We start from the raw sequence: 27,865 nt of genomic DNA, 5'->3' as shown, positions 1-27,865 counted from the left end.
TGTGGGTGCGACCGCAGGGGAACTGGAATGCTAAGGTTGGCTGAATACGGTCGTATATTTGGAGCAGCAAGGTAGTTAGGCATAAACTGTTGCACACAGCAGAAGGTGTTTCCTGTTCAGGTGCAGTCTTCTGTCGCAGTAAACCAGCAAGACACTGTTTCGCGAAGTGAAGCACTCAGTTTGGGTTGGCACAATACTACAGGTAAGTACCCTTTACGTTTGTTTAATTAAGTGAATGGCTTTAAAGCAAGACAACACATTTCTTTCTGAAATGCAAACTGCTGTCATTGGTATTAGTTGTCTAAAACTTCCCGTGGCATATAACAGAACATCTTTGACATTTATCAATCTATTTATTCATCTGGTTTTTTTTCCTCCTGTATCTTTTTCACATCATTATTATTATTATTAGTATTAGTAGTAGTGGTGGCAATAGTAGTAGTAGTATTGACATAGGATTTCCTGACAACAGACTTAGTGAACCCGAGTAGATGAAGGCATCCCAGTATTCGTAAAAAGTTTGCTGTCAGTTCCTTGTCCTGGCTAGCGGAAGAAAAGTTGGTGTGTCAGATCACATTTATATGAAACTGAAAGAAGCTTCAACGTATGATAAAGTGCAGAAGGTTCTGTGTATGACTCCTTCCAATCTGTATGACATTTTTGAGCCACACTCTTTAATTCTTTTTTCATCTTCCTTAATTAAGGACGCTGTGTCTTGATGGCTCCTTCCCTCCTTCATTTTGTTTCTTTCTTTCACCAGTTGGTAGTATGGTATCGCATGTCAATGTAAGGTCACAAAAAAATAAGTCGCAGAAGGCGGCAAGAGAGACGAACACATAGGTGGCGTGCCTAAACAAGTATGGGTGCGAGCAGACGATATGACTGACAGCTTTATTGAGAGAATTTGCAACTCGACCAGCCTGCTGTAACGGCCCAGTGGCGAAAAGAAAGGAGGGGGGAGGGAAGGAAGGGAAGGAAAAAGAAGGAGTAGAAATAGTTTGCGAGAGAACGTTTTCTCTCTCTCTAACTATACATAAGCATCGTGTCTGCTTCGCACACAGTTAAATGCCCATTCATTTGAAAGAACAATACGTAACTGAAAAAGAATGTCTGCATCGCCATTTCTTATCATATAACAGCACATAAATTTGCGGAGTACATTTACGGACACTGTTACTGAACAGGAAATATCAGTTTGTGCAGCCCACCTCTGGATTAGATTTAACAACTGTCCTTCTCAGTGTCGTCTTGGCCTTTACTTGTGTGGCTGACATCTTTAATCGTCAGTCGTATTTTTTCCAAACTTTTCAATAATAATAATAATTCGTTTGAGGATGGAGTGAAGTTTTTTTTTTCTGTTGTCGAGACAGTACGACTCTGTGTGATCGATTGTTGACGTCGTTGTATGATAATGCATCTTGATGCTCGACATCTGCTTGATGGGACACGTGTGTGTGTGTCGTGGGAGGGGGCAGAGTCGGTTGAGGGAGGATACAAGGCAAAGTTTGCCTTCTACATGGTTGAAATCAGATATTTATCCAATTTCGAGCTTCAAGTGTCATCGATACCTCTAGCAAGCAGCAATTAATCAACTGTGTCGTCTTTACTTCGTGACTTGGGTACAGAATGTGTACAACACACGAAGGAGAAGGGTGTCTTCTTACATCAAGACTGTCAAGAAATAAATAGATAACATCTGCTTGGCCTGCCATCGATTTGCATTGAGAAGGCCTCTGAGGTAAACGAGGCCAAGGACTGTTACTCTATTATGCCTATAGAAAGTCTCTAACGCTTATCTCCCATACAAAATGTCGGTTTGAATTTATGTGTACGCCCCCACCACGCTCACACAAAAAAAAACAACAAAAAAAAAAAACAACTTAAACATCAAATTATCTGGAAAATTTAGTGTAAAATATGTTTTAATCTCACACAACAAAATTTACCCTTCATTCATTCATTCACTCTCTCTCCACTCTCTCTTTATTGTCATCTATCGATCACCATTCTCATTCTAGTCGAATACTTATCAAGACTTTGATGCAATAACAAAGATTTTATAACACGAGGGATGATTGAATTAACTGAATTCGCCATTATTTCAGCCCTAGATCGTTTATGACCAAGGAATCTCTCTCTCTCCCCCCGTCTAAGGTTGATAGCCGGGCTGGCCCTTTAACACTAAAACTCGATCAATGGTGGCGCTGCAACCCGATAACATGTACGGCAATATAACTAGGTAATCAAGATGAGTCAGGGTCAGGGCCGGCGTTAGGGGGTGGCAAATGGGGCGGCCGCCCCAGGCCCCGCTCTCGAAGGGGCCCCGCGCTTCAGCCCCGAGGTAAGGTGACCAGACGCTTTTGACCTCGTGTCCCGCCTGCTCATAAAATGTCCGGGCGGGGACACCCAATGTCCCTCTTTCTGGCAAGTCCACAGTGTCCCGCTTGTCTTTAAAAATACCGTACACTGATTCTCATCCGCACCTTTGGTTTTGGCTTTTGCCTTTTGGCGGTGTCTTGTAGATCACTATTTCTTTTTCGTCGCTCTGCGGGCTCCGGTGTCTGACCCGTGACGACAATGACCTGCCGGCCGATATCTTATTGCACGCGCCGCTGATACATCGCCGGTGGTCGTCTGCTCGTCCATCTTAAGGTGTCAGCTTCTTTGGTTACGGTTTTCCGAGTTCCCCCACTTCCCAGTGGCAACCCACACCAACAGCTGACTACACCCCAAACCTAGTGATATATGGAAATGGACAACACATGAGTACACAATGGCTTTCACTTGCCGACTTTATTGTGTTTATAGTGAAGCTGCTTTAAGTCGCTCGCTTTCCTTTGAAGGCAGAACAGTCATGCCAGCCTGTTATTATTTTTTATCTTTTAACTCTGTGTTGGAATGCTACAGAATGCCGATTTCTAACTCTGTTATACTTGATATAATAAATGTTTAGAAAAGTAAGCTAGGCTAAATTTAAAAAAAATGAAAACAAGTGCATTTTACATTTTGGCAGACGATGCCGATCCAAAGGCATCCACAGGCCACCCCGGGTATAGAGCTGTAGACTAATGTAGTTTGTTTGGTGATGGAGAGACAGGAAGAGAAAGTTTCACGGTGTCGTGAAGTAACTACAGGAAACAGGTTCCTTTGACATCTCTCACTTCGGGCTTAGAGGTTGCAGTGCCAGAGGCGGGCCCCATCCTTTCCATTCACAGAGTGGCCATACATCAGTGACATATCCACCTCTTTACTGTCAATTCCAACTGCTTGCAGGTCCCCCAAGTGGCACATTAATCCAGAGACCTCAATGCACGAACGTTCTTCTAACGGTTCATGCGCGATAAATCATTGTGTCCAGCGGCCCTCTGACACCTGACCAGCTACCCCGACTACCCCGCCTACCTTAGGTCTGGAAATTGTATACTGCAGACTGCTTGGGTGTTCCTTCTTCAAAGAAAAAGACGGAAAACAATCCACTGACAAAGGCCGGGGCCCCTTCACAACCGCGGGCCCGGGTACATCATCAGATACCCTGCCATCTCATCAAGTCTACGTCAGCACGTTTCCCCTCACCTCTCGGCATTTCGTCCTCCAGCGTGTTTTCCGCTGCCCGGCATTTTATTCACTTCCAGTAATCGTTTTCTTTGAGTTCGGGTCAGTGACTAAACTTATGTCGGGGACGATACAAACATCGCCAGACGCAAGTGTAAAGACAGTTATAGGTGAAAACATTGAAAGGACTTTTAATTGTGAGGTGCAACTTTGACAGCGAAAATTCAGGAATTCCTTGTGGAAAAATTTATGACACTATCTTGCAATGACCGAAACTTTACAAGGAGATTCAAGGTCTATGAAGTAGGGTTTCGGAGTAACAGCCTCCCAAGATGGCGAAGTACCATAATTTATACAATTTATACACGTCCGCAAAGTTGGCTGAGCGGGAGATAAGGTAGGAATATTTTAATTTAAATTTTAAATACCGGTTTTCTATTTAAAATGGAATACTGTAGTGGCGTGGACAGATCTGCCGTTGAAAGCATCACTACTCGGCAAAGTCAGAGGAAAGTCCCACTCCCCCCTTTTTTCTCGGCGTTCTTTGTCGGTGACGACATCATCATCGACACGCGTCCTGCTTTCGCCCCCAAAACGTCTGACCACCTTACCCGAGGTCATCTTTATGACTTATTGCTACATGTAGCTGTGTTAAACAAGTTGTGACAAACAATTGACGTTCAGAAAACACTTCTAAGTTCTAATTATGCAAATTATTGAACCCATGTCTTCACGTCAAACCCGACAATAACAACAAGCAGTTTATTAAGTTGTCGTCACCATATTATTTCGCTTTAAGAAAAAACCACTACTGTCACAAACGATTACGAACAATTAAAACACTAAATTCGTGCGTTATTTCGCGAAATACATCCAGCCTATCTAACTGTATATAAATCAGTGCTTCCGGCATCACATCAATAGGGATGTTGATACACGTACTCCATTACCCCGGCCCCGCGCGGATGGTCGGCCCCAGGCCCCGCGTGGTCCTAACGCCGCCTCTGGTCAGGGTGCAGCATGATCGTGGAGGATGGATTGCTTACAAAGTGTTATCCTGTAGCAAATTAAATCCAAACAGAAGGAAACACATGGTTTGTTTCACAAAGAAACGTGAGAACTCTATTGAAGAAGTCTGTTTTAATGTCGCGGCCTTTACATACCGGATGTTGGCCCTATTGGGGGGCCTAGCTTTGGAGCAAAGTTGCAGATTACCTTTATGATAGATTTACCTTCAGTCCAAAGATAGGGGGTCGAGAGAGAAAGTGACTTTTGACCTTCTGCTATGGATCTTGGTAAAACACGGACTTAGATTATCTGCCGATCCCACTCTGAACACCCTACCATTCGGTCCCCTCCCTTCCTGTCTGTATAGGGATCTTCTTTACCGATAATTCATACCTACGACCACACCACGGACGTGTACAGGTGGACTGCTGTCTGTCTGCCAAGACCAACGCTTATCCTCTTGCGAAGTTCTCCGCTGTGAGTCTCGGCGAGCCTAAACAAAGAATGTGACTAAACCGGAAGCTTTGTAGTCTCATGCCTCGTTTTAGTAGTTAATCTGAAAAGTGAATAAACCGGAAGCTTTGTAGTCTCATGCCTCGTTCTAGTAGTTAACTGGGAAAAAAATAGCCTGCCAGCAGTCAAGTTCGTGGCCCCAGGGATTTTGGAGACGGTGGCGACATGTTGTCGTGACAACACCTGTCTGATCACCATCGACTCATCGAGCATCTTGGAATAATGTTGAACGTGTTGCGTGCGCGACAACGTGCTGACGTGTGAGACAGTGTGTCATGCTAGTGCTGACCTGTTGACATCACGTTTGACGAGCGGTGGGCAGAAGTCACTGTTTATCGATGTAAGCTAGAACGTTTGCTAACCAGAGATGACGTATGTAAAGACAACAGCTGAATGTTTTAGCAGCCTGTCGACGAAAACAAGTCGGTAAAGATGATCGATATTTCGCGGTCTTATTAATTCATTCATATATTTAGCCAGTCATGTAATATGCCAGTAATCTCGTCAAGCAGTCAGCCATTTATTTACTTTCGTTATTCATATTTATTCGTTTTTTTATTTGTTCCTCCATTTCTACATCTTCCTTCTCTCCTCTCTCTTTACAAAAACTTAACCTAGCATGCCGTGTAACTTTTACGTACAAGTATATGTAGAGCTTTTCTTTTTTTTTATAAAAAAAAACCAAAAACTATTTTACTTAGTCGTTTCCAATCTGGAGGCGTCAGAGGCATTTCTGTATTATAGATTTTCTACCCCAAGTAGACGAAGAGCGTTCATCAATAATTTACACTGACCACTACAGTTCTACATCAAGAAGCTCATTAATTTCTGATCAGAGCTGCAATTAAGCGAACCTAGAAATGAAATCGAATTATTTCGGTTTTATTTATTCAGAAGGAAGTGGAGCAGACGGTCTGCCACCGCAGAACTTACAGGCCGGTGTAAACTGGATGAAAAAAATGAGTTGGAGACATAATACATTTACATCAATTTGTGCTATGTTTCACAAAAGGATTGCCAATTCTGTTGTTGCTGTTGTCTTTTTTTATAATGTTGATTGGAGGAGTACGCCATGAATAAAAGAAAGTTCAAGAGATAGAGGCGAGATTAGAACGAGAAACGCAAGAATGTGCCATGGTGTGTGGGCTTCGGCTTACTTCGTGTCACGAACAACAGCAATGCAAGAAGGCTCGTCTTTAATTCAAACACAAAATCTTTTTAATTTCTTCCCAGCGGTATTCATTTTTTTCTTCGTGTATTCATTCATTCTTTCTTTAGGTGGGTCCGCAAAATGTCGCATGCCTTCTCCTGTACACCATTGTCCCAGAACCCTGTTGCGCAGGAAGTAAATGGGGCATAACTGTTATTTGGTATTTCTCCGCTTCGTTGCGAACAAATGAATAAACTATTAGTCATCTAGCTGACGTGCGTTGATATAATAATACAGATCTGTCACTAACTTGCAGACGACAAGATAGTGACCTCCACCCTTTCTTCCTTCGGTGGTTTGTCGAGCGCTGCCGTCTAGCTACTGTTTGTGCCAAAACATATTTACCACGTGATCAAAGGGTGTTGACGGTGACTGCACATGCGTGTGTTTGTAAGTGTGAAGTACGAGTGACATACACAAAAGATGTTTTTGTAAATCCATATTTTTTCCCCGCTGATAGAAGAAGTGTTTGTGAACTTACTGGTCTGGAAATGGACATTAACTCCGTCAGAGTTATAAATACTTGTACCATCACACTAGAAGGCTGCTATAAAAACTTAAACCACCCCAGAATGAGCATGACGAAGTCTGAAATATTCAAAAATGCGCAGGTGGTGAATGCGGGGGAAGACCTGAACCTCAGACCTCCCAACACATGCAACATGTCACATAACCATATATCACAAGTCTCGTAGTAGAGATAGGTAGGTGTTAGGTGTGTCACAGGAACACACCTTCCATTTCAACAATTATTTTTAATATCTTGTCTTTATCGCATGTTTCCTACTTTGTATGATTCACTCGCTCTCTGACAGACCAAGTGGGTGTATAAGAGGTCCAGATGCAGACAACCAATGGTTTATCGTCAGCATTCGTGATCCCTCCTCTTTCTCCCCTTCTTTCCTTACCCCTGGCCATTCTCTTCTGTAGAAGTCATCCTTTTTCGTAAACTTTGTTTACAGGAAGAGAACATAAATTTGAATCTATAAACCGGCTCAGCAACTTATTTTGGGCAGTTGAGTATTATTCATACACTCCTGCCTAAGCAAGGTCGTTTCTGCGATGATCTCTTCACCTCCTTTGTACCAAAGATCTTTGTGTTTATCTCTTCTCTGCGTCACAACTGTCTCGGTGATATAACAGATTGGTTTGGACTGGGCGGTGTTCCTCTCAAGCAGGACATAACAGACTGGGTTGGGCTCGGCAGTCCTCATGTCAAGCACGAACAACAGTCCTCAGGGTGGAACTGGAAATGTCGAGCTACAGGCTACTATAGGCGTTGTCGATATCAGAAACCTATTGATATGATGGTGTTGTGTAGGTGTATTTAAACCATGTGGTGAAAGTGGCTTACATTATGTATCAACAGAGTTACTTCCCTTCTCATCTAGATTTTAGAACAATTAAATGACAGTTTCACGTGACTCCTCATAATGATTTTTTTTGTGTTTGTCTAAGTGTTGAGACAGTAATGTAATATAAAGAAATTTATGTAAAATCTAAAGAGAGAGAGAGAGAGAGAAACACTCATTTGGCAAATTTACTTATTCCCTCTTCTCTCCCCCGAGCCTTTTTACCAGTGTGCGTCGAGCTTTCCTTTGCACTTGAAAAAATTCTGCAGGTTGAGAGAGCTCTCATCTTAAAAAAAAAAATCCTGGAATTTCCCCCCTCCCTCTCTCTTTTTTTGTTTTGTCAAAAGAACGGCATTGTTTCAAAATGTTTTGTTAGGGGATTGTTGTTGCTGTTGGCAATCGATTATAGTGCCAGGTTGTTGTCAGGGTATTGCTGGCATCATCTGCTCTGTCTGTACGGCGAGTCGCAGTCCTACACAAGAGGACAAGCCGGTGTGAGGTGCAAGCGGCGAACAAGTCCTTTGAATTTGAAGTCTCTCTGCAGGATCCCATGAGGCTGTCTTGATAAGTGGCATCTCTCAAGTGGTATACTTGTCAACAGCTTCAAAGAGATAATTGGTTTATGAAAACCGCAGCTGCTGTTGTATCTCATAAATCAAGCAGAGCGTGGAGCTGTGTATGTAAATGTGTACGGGTACACGTGTATAGGGGTGGGAGGAGGCTGTCGAGCACGATGCAAATTCGCACCGTTTGTCCGATCCAAAACAAAGTTTTCAGGAGGATTCATTTTATCTACTGAAAGGCCGTTGACTATGTTTGGTTGAAACATTTTGCATAAACATCCTTGTTTTAATGTTTGTTTTATTGTTCCTTTATAAGATGTCACTAGTGGTTTTAAGTTTTGGCACAGATTGTGATGTCTATCAAATCGACGCCATTTCAGCTTCACGTTTCGCTACACGTGACTTTGTTTACAAATGTATACAGCATTGTGACTGGTCTCTTTTTTTAAATAAGCAAGTTCAAACAACTGGGGAAAACATCAGCACAGAACTGTTTAGTACTTTATGGCTCATTTTTTTTTTTTTTTTTTTTTTTTTTGTTTTGTTTTGTTTTTTTTTTACTCCCGAAATAAAAATAATCTACTTCTCATACAGTTCGCATACAGAAGGATGGACTCCTCGAAACTGGTTAAACGGCTTTTTTTCTGACTTGCGCGGACAGCGCTGGGTATCCCTGCTAATAAATCTATATAAAACATATATATACAAGTGCACATTTTTATATGTTTAGGTAGAGCTGCAGTCACACATTTATTGATCGGTGAACAAAAACAATGAACTCGCTGTCTTCTCTCTTTCTCCATCCCACTCTTCTACTAACATCAACCCCCTCTTCTTCCATCAGTTTTTATCGAAAACTCAATAGCACGCTGGCCCACAGCCAGGCCTATAAACTGTATCTCAAGTTTCTCGCCTTTGTCATGCATCCACACGTTTACACAAAAAAAAAAAAAACACGCCCACACGATCAAGCTGTGCAAGATACTTTTCAAGTTTGTTTGATGTAAAAATAAATGTCTGAAGTGTACAAATCGCTGACTTGCCAGATCATTACTTCATCGTCTTTTATTATTATCATCTCTTTTCATCTGACTTTAAAAGTGAACATGGCAGTAGCCTACGGGCTAGAATGTGAAAATAATTTTTAAAGGAGCTATTTTAAGAATATAGCACAATACATAGGCCACCAGATAATAATTCAAATAAACTAGTTTGTGCTGTGCAGATATCTCTTTTAAAAAGTTCTTATTTTAGTCGACAACTAGTGTATATTCAAAAGTCATCCACACAGCGACATTTTTCCCCCCGATGCATGAGTGCCAAATTATAAGTGGACAAGTGTTTTGTTTTCAAGAGATATTTATAGAATTCAATTTATGTTGAAAGAAAATGTGTGTAATCAAATCAGAAAACGATCAAAGTTAGGATGATCACGTACGTACATCGCACATGCAAAGGACAACGGAATAGGTTGGTCTCTGACGTTGAGACCTGATGGGTCACGTGACCCAGTCATTAACTATGGATAGCTTCATTTTAATAATAAATTCAACGTAACTCATATTGAAACAGAATATGAAAAGCAACCTGAGACACCTGCAGGTATTCATGACCTCTCATCTCTTCTGTTCAAACAAATTTTACTGTTTCTCCCTACTCTCCCCGAGGCTGTTGTCAATGATATTCGAGAAGTGGTACAATGGGAGAGTCAAGAAAACGATGGCGTCGACAGCGATCGTTAGTCTAACAGCTGCGATAATAAAAGCGGTGACAGGCAGTACACCCAGTGCAGTGACTTCATACTGTAGTGTGACATGTTTGTTTATTGCGAATAACATGTTTATCATGAGGTACTATAACGCTTTCTTTCGTCGTTTTTTTTCTCTAAAACAATTTAAAAATAAGTGAGTGGGAGGGGTGAGACGAAGTGTCTGGGCCTTTGTGTCAGCGCGTGCGTCATGGTTGTTGAGACGTTTACACAGGCACCCCAGTGTCATAGTTTTGTTTTGCCGGCAGGTAAAATATTCCAATCAGGACTGAACCTGTCTTATCGAGGTTGATCCGTGAATCATCGTCTCAGATGAGCAGTTCCACCGACCCCTCCCCCCTTTATCGCGTGTCCGTTACGGTTGCTCACTCTCCGCCGCAGTCTCGCCTCAGCGCGCGGCGTGCGTCTGTGAACCCGACGACAAAGGTCGAGTCACTCATGGCCAAACATTTTCTCCCTGAGTGCCAGCAGATTTAACATCCCACTCCACTTTCTCCTCCGATCCCCCCCCCTCCACCATCATTCTTTTCCTCCAACAACGAGTTGCTTTTCGCCAAATCGATAGTGTTTAATTACACACTCCTTCGGTTTGGGCTTCGTGGCCTCCCCGACGCAGGACGCACGCAAAAAAAAAAGTTCGACCGTCAAGGAGCGAGGTTGTGGAGGGACCGGGAGGGAACAATCATCCCCTCATGCCAGCACCGAGAAGTTGCGTGGCAAGGTGATGGCGTGTGATTTGTGACAGGACTTGTTCTTCCACCACCCCCTCCTACCTGGCCACCCATCCTCGAAACAGCGTTGACCACTGCGCCCCTCCAGCCAGCCAGCGTTGCAGCGAGGGTTACAGCTTGACGCAGATGAATCATCTACTGCAGCGGGTGTGACACCTGAGGCGTGGCCATTTTGTCTTCGTTCATGCGAAGTTGAGAAAAAAAAAAACACAGACAAAACAAACCGAAATTATCCCGGAAACAACGTTACTTGCGCGCTGGGAGAACTCCGTGTTTTCTGTCCTGTCAAAAGTTTTGTTTACGTGTAGTGACGTCACCCTGAGGTCGTTGGGAAGTGCACTATTATTAGCACTGTATGCAGGTTGTTTTTCTCGCCAGTTTTGCTCTTGAAGCTGGTGCTGGACGACCTCGGCGTGTGCCGCTCGTAATCATTTATTGTTCACAGTGTCGGTTGTGTCGTATTCATATTGTTGTCGCTGTCATCGACGAGACATAAAACAGAGTAAGGAACTGGATATGTGTGAGGTGTGGTCGCTGGATTATTGTCTGGAACTGGATGAGTATAAGTTTCCTGTCTTCTCAGACCAAAATGCCTATGTATCTCTCTCTCAGTCACTAAAATGTACGAGTGCGCGCTCATACACACACACGCACGCACACAGCGTACAAAATGATGATGTCGTTCATGTAATTATTATGAAGTTGTCTTCAACTAATTATATTTCTTTGGAACTTTTCCAGCCCTTTCGACAAACTCTACATACAATTTCGTCACAAAGACCGTCTGTCGTCTGAGTTCTGCTTATGACGGTGGCAGCCATGGCAGGGTCCTGCAAGACGTGCCTCAAGGTTTTCCTTGCTATCATCAACTTGCTCGCAATGGTGAGTGTCACTGCTTTTTCCCTCCACAATTCTCGTTCGTCAATGTCCAACCGTGTCTAATCGTTTGTCCCCCCTCCCCCAACCTAAAAAAAACCTCGAAGAACTGGCAGGTGAACAGTAGGACAGGTCCACATAATTATGCAGAAAATCTTTTTCCTTCTTTCCCGTTCAGATTCTCTTTCTGTGTAAAAAAAAAAAAAACTCGACTGGGTGGGCCAGAGTGAAAATCGTGTCTGGTGTTACTTGTTAAGGGGAGTGTGATGTATGATAGGGATGTAGGTTTGGGTGTAATTCTTTTAAAGTTTTTTTTTTTTTTGTCTTTGTACAAATGTGTGCTTGTGTGTGTGTGGGAGGTGGACTTTTGAACATGTAAGTGTGTAGGTGGCTATTGTTACATCAGCTTTAACACGTTTGCAATGTGATGTACATGGGTACTTTAAGACGTTTCACCTTTGTTTTCAGATTTTATTTGTATGTTGTCAAGTCATAATATATGAGATCTATCTCATAATAATAAATATTCGTATAGGTGACTATTATATAGTTAGCCATACTGAGCAGATTGTCGCACCTTGCTGTCACCAATGTGCTTGAAGCAATAACAGATATGCCATCTCTTTCTCTCTCTTCCTCCTGCTCTTTTTCTCCTCCAGTTATCTTCTGTGACGATCAGCGTACAGCACACAGGTTGTAACATGAAGTGTGCAACGGGCTGTGTGGTTGTAGCCGATCTCCCCACCTATCAATCTTACTGTAGCGGGACTGATGCCTTGCCACGGACCCCGATTCAGTCGATAGGATTATTGGTGTCCTTACCTGCACTTTTGTTGTTTTTCGCCTCTTGCACAATGTATAGTTGTACGAGTACCTTCACACTTTGCTTGCATGGGTTACCCCTCCACACCCACACAAATTATGCATGTGCATTGTTTCTCTGTGTGTGTGTGCGCGTGTGCGTGCGTGTGTGCGTACAGGCTGTTGGAGGAGCAGCGATGGCTACCGGCATCTGGTTCCTGGCAGCATACAACTCCTACCTGCCGAACTACTTCGGCGTTTTGGACGGAAGCAGCGTGAGCCAGGAGGTGTTGCGAGATGGCGCTATCGTCCTGCTCGCCGCTGGCGCCGCCATCTTCGCCTTCGCCCTCCTCGGGGTCGTGGCCGCCTGCACCTGCAACGGCGTCCTCCTGGTGGTGGTGAGTGACGTCACACAAGCTCGTGTAGAAGACACGTGATGTAAATCACATAGAGAAAAATGACGTCAAGATGGTAGAACAGGTCGACTGCTAAACAGTTTTGATACGGTTAGAACGTGCACGTCACATCATGTGAACGATATGCCTACATCGACTGTGTTCCTTTGGAGTTTTGAGTCCCTTTTGTTTGTAGTCATCGTACTTAGAACTTGCCCTTACTCCCATTTAACACAAAGAGATAATTTAAGTCCTCTGGCTGCCTTGCCGTTAAATATCATTAGTTGCTGGCTCGGCATAAAACACCAAAACACCGATACTCCCACCCTCTTCTTGTTCACCCTACCCTATAATTAATTTCATCTCCAGAAATTTATTTCACTCGTTATTTTTTCTTAAAATATTTTTCACTTATAACAATTTCATGATTTTTGTCACTTGCAGAAGCTGAGAAAAAATATTTAATTCCCGTTCCTTTTCTTGTTGCCATTGTTTCCATGATTGTAGAGAAATCACTGGAATTTTCTGCATGACTCAAGACCAACACTATTATAGTTATCAGTCTGAATGTGTGCGTGCATGTCTCGCATACCTTCATCTTGAGAGTACGCAGTCGTTTGCTGAACTAACAACCTGTGACATTTCTGCGGCAAAATAAGCCGTGACAACGACACGGTAAATGCGCTAAATAGGCACTAAATCATCAGGACAATCTCAAAAACATCATGCAACCGTCCACTGAGCCACGATCGATAACTCATGCAGCGTAGTAATGTCCCCCCCACACACACACAAAACCATCAAAAAATAAATTAATCATTCCTAAGAGTAATCCCTTTTGGATCAGTCAACCGCCTGCAGACCTCCTGCTCTCCCCCTCCTCTGACCTGTGCTGTGGTGTTAGGTGAGGGGTAGGGTGGGGTGGTTAGAGCAAATGCATGTTTATACACGTAAGTATTGTATGTATTTATGTGCATGTGTTTCTTTTTCTGTCACCAGCACGCTGTTATTGTCATTATCTTGATGGTGGTGCAAGTAACTGCTGTCGTTCTGGCTATCGTCTTCAGGATTCGCGTAAGTATACATACATCGGTCTAAAGATGGATGCATAGCTCTCCGCGTTATCTCGAGAAAATGCTTCGATACCAAACCAGATTTAGAGCAGTTACGATCGTTTTTAAGTGCACAAGATGTGATTGACCAACAAATAAATAAGTGCACCATTATGACTAATTATGCAATATTTTAAAGAGTTGTTTAAAAAATTCTGTTTTAAAAATGTTAATTATGAAGATGGAATGTCTCTCTCAAATGAATTAATTAAAGTCATGTAGCTGTTTTACTTACATCCATTATTTGACATCCTGTGTGAGTTCTCCAAAGGAAAAAAAACTAAATAATAAATCTGCAAAAATCCAAAATAAATTCTAAAAAAGTAAAATAAAATATCAAAAAAATGGAAAATTGTGCACTAGTTAACATCTATATCGTATGACGTATATTGTTCTCTTGTTCAAAATGTTGTCGGCGTCAAGGTATGGAGTGTTGTTCAAATGTCCCTCTCAGACCTCACTGTATAGGTTCTCTGTGTTGTTCTGACAGATTGCGACCAAGATTGACAATGAAGTAGCCTACATGTTCAACGCGGACTACGGCAGACAGGACTCAGCTTTCACCTCGGCGTTCAACGCCTTTCAAAGCGAGGTAAGTATATATATATAAAACCGTAGTTAGGTATACCTTGATTTTCGAGTCCTCGATAATTTTTAAAAAACGAAATTAAGAAACTTTAAAAATAACTTGTGGCGCGCGATCAGTTCTCTGGCTTCTGGTCAACAAGCGAAGACGTCCCAGACGAAACGTTGCTGGATGGAAACCCTGTACCGACCGAGTAGACATCTTGAGACCAAATGGAGTCACTAGGAAAAGGGTGTTACAGATCTTTGCATAAGTGTAGGAGGTCAGACATTATTATACCGAGCTTTTATTGCGAGTCTTGTGTCCACAAGGCGCACAAAAGGGCACAGCCACAGACCTACAGAGAACACCGCTTGATCATGGGACCTGTAACTTCGGGTGGAATTCTTGGGATTTTTACAACGGTGATCTCTTAGCTGTTTGTATACCCTTCTCTTGTTATTTCGATTCAGAGAGCCAGTAGATTGCAACACTTTATTGCACATTATTAGGAAGTCTAAGTTAAAACGGTCTTGCGTCACAAATGTTTATCATATCACTTAGCATTGTGATCATGCAGGATTTTCCGCTCGAACTCCTGCCGTGACAACCAGTTAATCTTTTAAAAGAATCCTTAGGCATCAACCGTGAACAATTTCGTCTATAGAGTGTTTTTTTTTAAATAGAACTTGAGGTGGAGGCTGTGAACAGTTCATTACAACCACGCAGCCCAGGGGCCGGATGCATATACTTGGATACCAGCAGGCAGCTAAGCTACTAAGATTTGAGAAACATTTTAGCTGGCCGTTAGGCATTAGTGCCCACCTAGCGTGACTGTGCACTCGGCCAGGAATGCAAGTATTTTCACTTTCACATCATGGACTAACACCCTTTTCTCGCTAACTTTGTTTCTAGTACAGTTGCTGTGGATGGAGGAATTCATCTGACTACATATTGAGTGAACTGCGTCCCATGAACTGGAACAAGACGATGGTACCTGAGGAGTGCTGTATCAACAGAAATGAGACATGTACAACCAATCCTACGAACAACACATTCTTGATTACCCAGGTGAGTCGACAGTCATCAGACAGAGACACGGCCTTAGAATCACATAGTGGGATCTTTTAAAAGTCAGATTAAGAAACTGAGCCAGGATCAGCATCAACAATTGGTTGATTAATTGCACAGTCTTAATAATATATAATTTGCATAAACGATGTCTGTCCCATGCACCTTTTCACACACATAAGTGTGAAGGGAAGGAGAGAGAGATTAACAGTAAAATCAAAGACGAAGTAAGAATAAAGATTTCAAATCAACAGTGTGTGTGCATTTATAAAAGAGTTGTTCAGAAAAGTGTATGTGCATAACAAATAATAATAAATACAGCACATGCATGAGTTTATAATTTGTACAGCACAGAATCATCTGGACAGGTGTGTTTTTTTTTTTAATTTGTATTCTGGTAAACCTTGATATCATCAATAACATGCCTTTCCAACAGATTTTGCACTCGTTGTTATTTCATGTTTCTCACATTCACTTTTTTTACCGCTGTATTATTGTCTAAAATTAATTGTTTGCTTTTGCAGGGTTGCAGGGAATCATTGCAGGATGTCTTGTTTACTTATGGGAGTGCTATAATTGGCTTGAGCATTGCTATCATTGGGCTAGAGGTAAATTTTCACGTACACAGTGTTTTGTTGGGAGACAAAATGTAACTTAGGCAATAAGGAGCGTTTAAATAGGTATTAAGGTAGAAGAGAGCATGCAACGGTTTAAATAGGCGGATAGAGGTGAATAACCCACTGATGACAAATAAGACTGACACAATGACAGATCAGTGAATGTGTGAAATGATAAAATGAACAGTGAGAAGACAGATGACGGTGACTGACTAATTAAATGAGCAAGATGGCCGAATGGCTGAATTTGTAGCGAGTGGTTGCCTTGCTTGGGCAGAGATACTCCAAATAAAATCCTATAAGCAGCCATCTAGAGCTGTACGTACGTGATTCTCAAAGTGTGGTCCGCACAAGTCTGGTGGTCCGCAGCTTTGACAGTCTTCATCGTGTCAGCAAAGTGAGGTTTAAATCGCTAGATACACTAATTAGTCCAGCATTGATTTCACACGAGTTTTAATTTTATCGATGGCCGCTGCTCGATCGGTCGCATAAATAAAACGCTCGCTTACGTCACAGCGCGAGCACTGCGTCATTTAAAACTGCGTCATCTGTTACCCTTAGTCACCCTTATTTTTAATGTTTATGTGTACTTTGAGAAGCATGTAATTTTATGTAAGCTTATGAATATACTACTGTCACAAAAGTTCATTTAGTTTTGAATTATAATGAAAAAAAAAAATACGTGGCAATTTAAATTTGAAATTCATAGTACAGAGTGATTTAAGGCCTTTATAAATTGGTGGTTCGATCTCCCTGTTTTTTACTTTATTAAAGTGGTCCACAGTCCGAAACACTTTGAGAACCACTGATCTAGAGAAATCATCTGGTAACTCAATGATAAAATGAACACAGGGAATTATCACTTTTAATCAAGGCAGTCATTAGATTGTGGAAACTTAATAATAATAGCATCTTCACTCAATTTTTGTGGACCTTTGTTGCAGTTTCTGGTGTTGGTGATCACATTGATACTACTCATGCATACAGTGAACAAGAAATATGCTCTGAGCTGAGGGACTCCTGTGTGCGTGTTTTTTTAATGTCATGGATTGTCACTGTGGAAACATCATGTAAGGATTTCTGTTAACACTTCTGGGAAATGCTGAAGAAAAGGCCAGTGGATACATCAGGACATTTGTTACTTCAACTGCTGTTGAAAGTTAATGCAGGTGGATGGACTATTTCCCATTCTTCCACTTCCTTCAATTTTTGCTTTAAGTAGCTCTTGGTTTTCGGGTTTCCCTTCAGCTTTAGTACATTACCATCCAAAAAAAAATACATAATGTGTGTACAAGACTAGAGCAAAATTTAATCTGAGGGATTGTTTTGATTCTGGATGAGAACAATGCCACAGCTCACCAGAACAGGGATTTATTTGATTAATCTGTAAATACCATCAAACCAGAGAGACTGTCAGTACCTAAGTGACTCCTGACCTGTGAATGATGAGGTCATAATGGGGTCATTGATGGTCATTCCTTTGAGAGATTCTGGTTGTGTGCTCACCTGAAAGTACTACACCTGAACAGCTGCTTACTTGGTACATGTAAATGCATGGAGAAAGATGATGTGTTCTTTGCTATGTCTATAATCATGCTGCATATCGGTTGGTTGTGGAGTTGGTTTTGTTTCTTGTTTTTGGGTTTGTTTTTTTTGTTGTTGTTGCTTAAGCTGTAGGTTACTGATGTTTACAACTCTACAACCTCAATTTTTAAAAAAATTAAAAAAAAACTCTTGAAAATATGTTTAAGTGTTCAAATACTTATTATTGTAACTGCTGAAAAAAGTAAACATGCATAGTAATGCCCATGATATTTTTCTTTTGCCCCAGTGGACATAAAATGTAAAATGATTGTTTATATTGAACATCCTTTCATAATGTTTAAAATTTTTTAAAAATTTTTTAAATGCAAGCTTTTGTTCAGATGACACACTTTCCTGTGAGCAGTTGTATAGAGAGAGTTTCAGGTATGAAAACTGAGCACTTAACATCAAGCATATAATCAGTAATGGGGAAAGAAGGTAAATGTGGTGCTGTGGAACAGTTCCACGATGAGAGTTCTCCACTTGTAAGAGAACAAGAACATCACAGTGAACAGCAAGTGAAAAAATGCCTGCTTTTACTAAATACAATAAGTACAAATTCTCCAAAATTCTGCATTTGCCTAAATTTTAACTCCATGATTTAGCTTGTGCACCTCATGTGTCCAGCTTCCTTTGACCTGATTGCATGTAAACGTTTTGGAACTGAAATCTAGAAATGATAAAATATGTATAGTTTATTTATTCCTTACATTCCATTGACATTTACAATGTTACTATCATAGACATGGTTCAGTACAAGCATTGATGTGCTGATATCATTTAGGTTCATTACTGTAAAGAGCATTGTAAATGTTATATAATCAAATTTTAATGTTTGATCCTGATAATGAGGTAGAATCCTGTCCATTCTACAGAAGGAAACTTCCTTTTTTTCTGGTTGTTAATCTAAAACGCTGTTTTTTTTCACCTATTGGTATTCAAGCACATTTCTATGAATGACAAATGATAAATGGCCAACTTTGTTAATCCCAGTGGGCAATTATATTATAATTATTATACTATCAGAGGACACTGCTGAGAGTGTTGTCATCTTCAGTAAGCTAATAAGCTGTTCAAGAGCATATCTTAATGTTCAACTTGATTGTTTACAGACATTATGCTGCAACTGTGCATGATTTTGTTGGTCTAAATACCAGACTGAGCTTAAGAAGCATTCTTGGACATGCTGATACTGACAAGCATCAAACATTAGTAGGAATGACTTGTCAGCTGTTGCTTTATTTGTTCCACCATGTACACAGAGGGTAGTTAATTCTTGGAAAAGGATATTCAGATGTAGCATTAACTGTAGCCAAGGATATGTACTGCCATTTATAAAGAATGTGATGCTGAAAGATTCTGTATATAAAGATCTGTAAATAGTAGTTTGTAATAATTTCACCATCAGAAGACATCTGAAAGCAAAAGAGTAGAGGGAAGCAACTACCTTAATGCAACTACTGTTTCATTGTCTTCAACATGCACTAACTGTACCACCAAAATAGCGGTTTGTGTTGATTCATATGAGCATTCCATGTGCTCTTAGCAGTAGACATCATGCTAGAGAGGTTTGGATTCAATGTGTTAATCTTAATTTGAAAATTTGGCAAGTATCCAGTTTTACACCATTGCTTCCAATTATCACCTTCTTGCACATTTGTTGTCTGCACACTTATTCTTAAGATTTATGATATATTTAGACATTGTAAAATAATCTGTGCACATGTCTTAATTTAATAATTAATTTAAAGGAAATAACATCATTGTTATCATGTATGATAAAAGGAACTTCTGCCAGTGGGAAAGAATTATAAGTTGATCATTTCTTTTAAATTATAGGAATTAGCTTTTAGATAACACTGAAGTCAGAAGTTTGCATCCCTGATAGCCAGTGATCATCAAATTAAAAACTGGAGACTGAAAGATGATTTCCAAGTAGATTTTATGATCCTCTCTATATTTTTTTCTACAGTAGAAATGAACTACTTATTAAATGGCATCATATTGTTGATATTCCATTCACCACCAGCATAATCATGAGACATGAAGCACTGCTGCATTTCCTCTTTGTCATGCTTTTTAACCCAACAAGCTCAGTAGTGTGTGCTTCATTATTATTATTGCTGTATGCACTATAGTGATCAGATGTGGTGCACCTGTATCAGAAAGTTTAAACTAACAACAGCCCTGACCATGCACTTGAAATTCACTAAGATATTTTATCTGATAAAGATTTACCAAATGTGATTAATGTTATCATTTTTCCTTCAAAATCTACTGTTTTCATAGAAAAAATACTCATGTTACTTAAATCTCAGCCAATATTATAATTTTAAGTTTCTGAATAAGATATTCTTGTTATATTTTAAATGTAGAAAAAGCTTATATATTTACAATATTTTGTAATGTATCCAAAATAAATATATGCTTATTTTTTTCACTTACTTTTAATGTATTCTTTGCAGTTGTGAATTTGGGGCTCTATGTGCATGAAAGAGAAAGCATGCAGGTCTCTCTACTTCTTTACAGATTAGTATAGTAGTAACAAGTAGTATAGTTTTAGGTGTATGCCTGCATGTGCACATGCATGTGCATGTGTGGAGACATGCATAGTTTTAGTAAACATGTTAATGCATGGCATTAAATTCTTTTTGGTCATACACTAGTATCATCTTAATGCACAGCTAGGATACATTAGAAAGATTTTCAAACTTATTTTCAACAGAAACATAGATTTTGTAAAAGCAAGCATTGTAAAGTTAAAATCAAATTTGTGTGTTTTCATAACTTAAGATGTGTATAATGAAAACAAAGTATAATGAATAAAATTTGCTGTTATTTGTCCCATTAGATCTGCATATTTGTCTGAAAAAATTGTTGGGTCACAAATTACAGAGAAAACTTTCACTGATAAAATTTATATTTGAAGTCCATTAACAATTTTCTTATTTCAAAATCTTTTATATTTTAAAAAGTCTTTTGATCACAAACTTAAGGCTGGAACCGGTGAGAAAAATATTTACTGTCCTGAAACACGAATTCCTGTGAAGCATTTTCTTTGTGCTTTCTCCAAGTGACGCCACTGCCTCTCTCAGGAGCCAAGACACATTTTAGGTAGTTTGGCTCAGAATTAGGCACACACTGAAAGAGTTCATTATATCTAGATGAGGGACAAGCTGTGCGATCCTGGTTCACTCCCTTTATTTAGTCAGGGTTTCCGGTTGGTTGTTTTGTTGGTTCTCTGTCTGACTATAGACAACTAACAGTCATGCTTAGTCTATGCACATGGAGTAAAAATATTTGTAAAAGATTTTATGATTTACTAATCACCCATACTTTTAAAACAAAACAAAAACATTTCCCAAAATTTGCACAAATATTTGACACTATTCAGGTTAAAAAAAAAAAAAAAAAGGCAAACAAGGGGGAAGCACTTCCTACTAAATAAACCAACCAAGTACACACTGGTCTCATGTCACTAATTTCGTCTACAGCAAGGTTTTTCTTCCAAGAGATGCAAAATGTTTTAAAACCCTCAGTTAAAAGTTGTTGAGGGTAAATTAGTAGGGGTCTAATCATTTAGGAGCAAAATCAAAGTACACATCAATGCACATTTGCTAACATTCCTGATGTTTTACACATCAAAGTATGAAATTAAAATCTGATAACAAGCAAAAACAAAATACCACTTTTCTTGTCCTGTTTATTGTAAAATGTTTTACATACCAAGATCTCTTGCTAACCTCTTTTTCACATTTCCAGACACTCAACATCAAACTGTTACATTTGGAGACCCCTAGGAAATTTGTTTTAGAAGCTTTTTCATGATTTCTGTACATTTCTACACAATAAGAAACCCTAGCTGATTCCCAATACAAAGCCTGATTTTGTTTTCTATAATGTTCAGATCCTTTGTATCTCAGGATTTTTCATCTGCTCTTGAATCCCTCTCAAGAACATGCTAAATCCTGAGTCCCAATCACTCATATCGAGCAAAAGTGTATCTCATAAGGTGCATGGCCGTGTAACTCTAACTTGACTAAGTTACAAAGCTTGTTGCACCTGTGATGTTAAATCAGACAAGAGCATGAATAGGAAAGAGACAGGATCGAATGCCTGTTCTAAGATACAACTAGTTAGCCAAAATAAAAGTCTTCAAAAAATCTTACTTTGTACTTAACAGAAATATGTTGCTGTGTGTTGATTAAAGCTTAGGAAATTTTTTTGCTTTTAATAAAGATAATGAAAATGGATTCTTATAGGAGTTCTTATAATGCAGCATTTAGAAAAACTAACCAGACTGAAAAGTGAAAAAATAAACACCTGGTTTCAAAAATAAATTGTTTGAACATAAAAGCCAAATTAAAGAGACTGAAATAATGCAAAATTCTCATTTTGAAAGTCTGGGAACATGGAAAATACAATAACGCCTGGTAGATGCCCTAAGTTCATTTATTTAAAAAATTGTCCCAGGACTTAACAGCAAAAATATGAAAAACTTTCTAAAATAAGTATCTGTTGGAATGATTGACAAAAGTACCATCAATACATTTAACTGGTAACTAAAATGCACATTCTAATGAAAAAAATTAACATTAATTTGAAAACAAAGACTTAAAAAAAGCAAACAAAAAGACTCAGTTCCTGCAAGAATGGGCTTCACAGTACTTCACAACATTGTGTGAAATATTATAAAGAGTAATCACCTACATCCCACAGCATCACAGGCAACAACACTTAAGCTAGAAGATGAAAATTAATACTAAACTGTACTAATTATGACAGTAGATTTTAGTTCCTATACTGTCATTTGTGATAGGAATTTAATACATTATATCTGCATCAATTTTATGTGATATTCAAAAGTATATATCATGATGACTTTAACTGAAACAAATGTGATTTCCACAATTTTTGAAAAAAACATTTTCTAAAATATGAACTATTTCTCAGAATGGCTTTAAAATCAATGTTTATGATTTTCCTTCAGTAAATTAACAAAAACAGCTTACGGTGAATGAACTGATGAAAGTGCCAGAAATATCCAGGCAAGTAGATCATCACTATTTTTCTGACATTATTCTGCATATGCTGAGTGTTACAAGAGCAAAATCATTAATTGTTCTTAATGTATTCTAAAAGATGAAAGTGCTAAATGTTCACGTTTTTCTGACTTTGTAATTGATATTTAAATTAAAACAAAAATGAGGAAAAAACATTTTGAAAATTTGCTTTAAGGTAATGGACAATATAGTCTCAAATCTCTTATAAGTAAGATTTGATCTTCTGACTAAAGGCCTCTTCATATATTTACACATTATTACATGAGAAGAATATAAAGATGGCATCACATGTAACAGCAGTCCTTTCCTCATACTCAATACAGAGAATTATGGATGCTGAAAAGCTTGTGAATAACTTTTCAGCTGACAGTAATTTGGCCAGAACAGCAAAAGGAACACATATTTACCCACACATTCATCATTTCGCCCACATATCCATAATCTGTCTGTATGCTCTTGCCCACAAACAAAAGTGACAAAGTTTGTAATTGGAATGACACTTAAAAGGTCACAAGGCAAAAGTGTTTGAAATTAGTCAAGCAAAGTGATATGATCATGAAAGCGCCCACCTTTAACAACAATCACCCAGGCGTGTGTTTCATTGATGTGTGGAGTGACATTTATGGACAGTGCATGTGCTTAGTGTTTATGGTTGTGAATAATGTTCATATACGTCTTAGCTGTGACTTATATCGGAATATTACACAAAAGTGATCAGACAGTTAAAAATTGCTGCTATTTAAAAAAAAATGCTCTTCATGGCTTCAACACTAATTTACAATGAACGCAGAATGTATTTTTTCAGCAATGAACAGTGTTGCTGTCAAGCCTATCATTTGAGGTAAAAACAGCTTGCTGGTTGAGTGCATTCAATTTCTCTAGCAAGTGAATAAAACTAGGCATATTTCATCGCTGTTGAAAATCCTCTGGTAGGTTTGCATAATGAAAAAAGGAAGAAACAGAATTACAACTGCATAGTTTGATTTTTTTAAAACATTTTCTTTAAATCTATATGTGATTCAAAGGGGCATTCTCCCTTACCTTCCCCCACACATTTTGACATACATTACATAATGAATGCTGCAAGTTTTTATAGTTTCTACAATCTCTGAAAGATTTCCAAAAATAACTCTCCATAACAATAATAAAGCATATCAATACATCAAATAAATAAGAACACAACAATATATTACAATGTATGGCAGAGGTCTTTTTTTCTTATTTCTAGCCGTCAGCAGAAATTTTCATAAATAAGATGGCAAAAATAAAGCTGATGTAAAAAAAGAACTTACCCTCAATAAGTTAATACTTTTTAATATAGCATTCTATGAAATGTATTTGACCAATAAAATATCTAAAAAGATATAATAAATTTGCCAAACTTTACAAGATCACAGGTCAGTAACAGCAGAGTTATGAAAGGCATCCAAATCATCTTCATTGATAGATGTGGGAGGGAATTAGAAAAAAAAACAGTTCCAGAAGGGCTCCATGAATACGCATAATAAAAATTTTAGAAATCACCACAAAAATGTTGGATATTTATTACTTCATTTTTTTCTTGTGAAAACATTAAAAATAACTCATCTGCTCCTAATGCTGTAAGTCAGCAAAGGTAGCCTGAATATGACAAGCATAGATGGTGACTTTTGGCTGGTGAACTTTGAACCAGATATATTTCAGATGAAAGTGATAGAAATACAGTCACACGATACACCCTAAAGGTAAATATACGGCCTCTCCAGTAGTGTGCATGATCAGTTTTTCTTTCCAAGCCCAGATCAGCAACAGGTAGCAATCAAAGTGAATGACTGTTTACAAGAAAAGGAAAGGTAATTATTAGTTTTAAAATAGTTTCTGCCACAGAAAGCAGATAATAATCACAAAACTATCATACATCATACAGACATTTGTTTCTGTCTGTGATAGGTAGCACATCAATACAATTCTTGAAAGTTGAAAGTGCAGCAAGCACTATGAGATAACAAATCTGATTCTATTTAAACCAAATTTGTAGATGGAGATTTTGAAAAAACAAAACAAAAAAACTATCAATAAAACTTCTGACCCAATCCACAAAAAATGCCAGATGCACATGTTCACAGGCCTGTATATTCCAGCAGATTTTGTTCTATCTCAAGCACTTGTTGCAAAAATCTATTTGTCATGGAGTAATGGATGCATGTCCAAAGCTAAAAAACATCACAGGATCAACAGCTACACTTTGTCTTATCTTGTCCTCTTGGGGCATCTACCAAATCTATAATGTCTGTGTGTCGCTTCTTCTGCTCGTCACTGAGAGGCAGGCAATGCTGGAAGATGTATTCAAACACTTCCGTCACCCCTGTGCCCAGTTTGCTGGAGGTCTCAAAGTATGGCTCAAAAGGAACTTTGGTCAAGTCAATGTGTGCATTGAACTCTCTTGCTAGTCTTTTTCCTTCATCCACTGTGATCTCTCTTGAACCAGGCTCCAGGAGGTCAGACTTGGTTGCAACAATCACCCGCATACAGTCATCATTTGCAGCAGAAAGCATTGGACTGAAGCGAGCCCTTAATTTAAAATAAAACCATCTTGTAAATGAGTTCTTTCACATCCTTAGGGACCTTAATCCTTGTAAGCAGTTTTGGCTGAGTGTAAGACTATGACTATATAATTATACATAACTCATTTCTTGCCAAGTTTACAGTCGAAGACATTTTTACTGCAGCTGCATATTCCTAGTAAAAAGAATTTTTCATCCCATCTTCATTTTATAAAAAAGTTAAAATAAAATTATTATTACAAACATAATTCATCCATTTAGATTCATGCATACAGCAGAGTTTTGATACAGGGTTTGACACACATTCTGCTTTTTAAATCTTCAATTAAGAAACAGTTCATGCAATGTCAAAGTCCCCCTCATGAACAGTAAATAAGCATACTCACCACAGGGACTCGAAAGTCTTTGGATCATTTATGTCATATGCAAGTATGGCAGCCCCTGCACTACGGCAGTAAAAATGAGAGAGCCCAGAGTATTTTTCATCGCCAGCAGTATCCTGTGAAAAGGATAAAGAAGACATGTAATTTTTCTTAACTGCTCTATAGTCTGTAGAAGAACAGCTAAATGATAGTGCTTTCCTGTACATGGTATTAATTAGACTAAAATCTTTCAAGTACAAAAAATATTTACTCATCCAGATTGGGGGAATTGGTGTTTTACGCCACGCCAGCAACTAAGGCTATATCACAGCTAGTCATAAACAGATGCCAAATACAGAGAAGGAACGGAGTGCCCAAGAAGAGTGCTGAACCCAGGACAGCCAACCTTCACTGTGGTGATGACAGGTGCTAACAGTTGTGCCACCAGACTGCCTTTACTCATCCAGATACCAAAATAGACAAAAATTTAGAAGAAAAAAAAGCAAAAAGAACATACCCATACAGCAACGTTGTATGGTCCCCATTGCTTTAAAAAAAATGCAGCACCTATAGTCTGTAAAAAAGCAGCACACAATTAATGCATCATTTTTCTCCAGAAGACCTCACTCAGATGAGAAGTGTGTCTATCTAATCTCTTAAGTGATCAGAAATTTAAAAAGAGAGCTACATTTGAACTATTATAGAAACTTTTCACAGCCCTCTGTACAGAGCATGCACATGTGTGTGTGCATAAAAGAGAAAGAGACAGAGTAGGTGGGTGTATGAGTTGGTTGAGCGAGTGCACCTACAGATATTGTCAAATCTTCTCAATCAAAAGGAAACATTTGCATATACATATTAATCTCTTAGTTTTGTTTTTAAGTAAACAATTACATAAAACAAAACAATACTATTTATCAAGCAGCAACTGACAAAATGACATGAGAAAACAAGACAAGAAGTAAAACAGAGAATAAATATGTGCTGCTTTTGTTTACAGTTATAGTGAGCTTGCTAGCTTAGGTCTTCAGTTAACTGCTTTTGTCAAACCTCATCTAAAACAATTTTTTATGAGAAAACTATTTTTTTTTTATGAGTACACATCAGAAACGTGCACATGCTTGTGGATACTCTACATATAATCTGAAATAAGTCTCCAACACATCACAATATTAGGTCAATATGTTCATCTTCCATGCTGAATCAGCAATCAGGTAAACAATACTCTGCATTTCCCTACCGGCTCTTGTCCTCGAAACTTCCCTTCTATGTATCGGCAGATCAGCGATGTTTTTCCAACATTATAATCTCCAAGTATAATAACCTTGAGGTCACTGAAATGGGAAAATGACTTGGGTCTCATTTACTCAATCTCTGGTACTTATATTCTGGCAAACCTGTAACCCTCAGCCATCAATTTAAAAAAAAAAAAGTAATAAAAAGTTTCCTTGTATTCATTGTGTAATGTATCCTTTTTCTAATACTTCAAAGAAGAAATTCAATTCTAAAATAAAATCCTATTGTTGTTTGCTGTAACATTGCAAAATCTAATTGACCTACCATGGAATATCAGAATGCCTTAAAACGAAATATTTGAAATATAGCACCCTAGCATTTTCTGTGGATATCGTTGGTGTCAAAAGCGCATTGAGCTTGTGGTATTGTATGGACATGAAACTGCATTGTTGTTATTATAAATCAAACATGCATAACAAACTATGGCAGCAGTAAAGAGATTTGATCTCAAGTCCCTCCTGATGCGTGTATTTTATGTATGAGTGTGGGGGTGGAGGTGGGTGGGAAGAGAAGCGGTATATGGGTTGTATGTGCGACAGGTGCACACATACGTGTGCCCCTACCCGTCTGAACTTGTGTATTCATGAATAAAAGTAAACAACTGGTCGAACACATTGCGCAAGGCTAACCATGCAGATCACGGTTCAACTTCTAACAAGAGCAGACGAATTTCATACAGCTTCTCACGGAAAGGCAAAAATATGATACACCACAAATATCTCAAAATTTACGTACGCTTTTTGTTTCGTAGACATTTTCGGACGTCTTTATTCAAATAATTCATAAACTTATGAGATAGTAAACGGATAAAGCATAATTCCTATTTCCTCCACCCCTTTCTGCTACAAAACGGAAGTTGGCGCAACTTCCTTTAGAAGGGAGG

The 27,865-nt window shown here is 39.0% G+C and overlaps 2 protein-coding genes across 5 annotated transcripts; one reads left to right on the top strand and one right to left on the bottom strand.

The window, feature by feature from the left end:
• The first annotated feature begins 4 nt into the window (after positions 1–4).
• On the top strand, positions 5–20,565 carry LOC112561093 (tetraspanin-18-like). 3 transcript variants are annotated; one of them, XM_025233323.1, is made up of 8 exons: positions 5–202; positions 11,439–11,579; positions 12,554–12,772; positions 13,769–13,843; positions 14,372–14,473; positions 15,362–15,517; positions 16,042–16,125; positions 17,079–20,565. In XM_025233323.1, exons 2-8 carry the CDS (start codon positions 11,502–11,504, stop codon positions 17,145–17,147), a joined length of 783 nt encoding a protein of 260 aa, XP_025089108.1. In that variant the 5' UTR covers positions 5–202; positions 11,439–11,501; the 3' UTR covers positions 17,148–20,565. The 3 variants fall into 3 exon arrangements, with proteins under 3 accessions (XP_025089108.1, XP_025089107.1, XP_025089109.1); XM_025233322.1 differs by lacking the exon at positions 5–202 and adding an exon at positions 10,945–11,199; XM_025233324.1 differs by lacking the exon at positions 5–202 and adding an exon at positions 11,237–11,257.
• Positions 20,566–20,902: 337 nt separating this feature from the next.
• On the bottom strand, positions 20,903–27,864 carry LOC112561094 (ras-related protein Rab-20-like). Of its 2 annotated transcripts, XM_025233325.1 has the most exons (5): positions 27,718–27,864; positions 26,927–27,020; positions 26,204–26,260; positions 25,711–25,823; positions 20,903–25,331 (listed from the first exon to the last, which is right to left on the bottom strand). In XM_025233325.1, exons 1-5 carry the CDS (start codon positions 27,735–27,737, stop codon positions 24,992–24,994), a joined length of 624 nt encoding a protein of 207 aa, XP_025089110.1. In that variant the 5' UTR covers positions 27,738–27,864; the 3' UTR covers positions 20,903–24,991. The 2 variants fall into 2 exon arrangements, with proteins under 2 accessions (XP_025089110.1, XP_025089111.1); XM_025233326.1 differs by lacking the exon at positions 26,204–26,260.
• Between the last annotated feature and the right edge of the window lies 1 nt (position 27,865).

The sequence above is a fragment of the Pomacea canaliculata genome, linkage group LG4, assembly GCF_003073045.1.
Source record: "Pomacea canaliculata isolate SZHN2017 linkage group LG4, ASM307304v1, whole genome shotgun sequence".
Classification (NCBI taxonomy): domain Eukaryota; kingdom Metazoa; phylum Mollusca; class Gastropoda; order Architaenioglossa; family Ampullariidae; genus Pomacea; species Pomacea canaliculata.
This window is presented reverse-complemented; position numbering and strand designations above follow the sequence as displayed.

Coding starts and splice junctions, on each gene's coding strand:
- LOC112561094 (XM_025233325.1), bottom strand. CDS start 27,737: ATGTCTACGAAACAAAAAGC. Junction 27,021..27,717: donor ATGTCTACGAAACAAAAAGC/GTACGTAAATTT, acceptor TTCCCATTTCAG/TGACCTCAAGGTTATTATAC. Junction 26,261..26,926: donor AGTTTCGAGGACAAGAGCCG/GTAGGGAAATGC, acceptor GCTTTTTTACAG/ACTATAGGTGCTGCATTTTT.
- LOC112561093 (XM_025233323.1), top strand. CDS start 11,502: ATGACGGTGGCAGCCATGGCAGGGTCCTGCAAGACGTGCCTCAAGGTT. Junction 12,773..13,768: donor ACGGCGTCCTCCTGGTGGTG/GTGAGTGACGTC, acceptor TTCTGTCACCAG/CACGCTGTTATTGTCATTAT. Junction 16,126..17,078: donor TTGCTATCATTGGGCTAGAG/GTAAATTTTCAC, acceptor CCTTTGTTGCAG/TTTCTGGTGTTGGTGATCAC.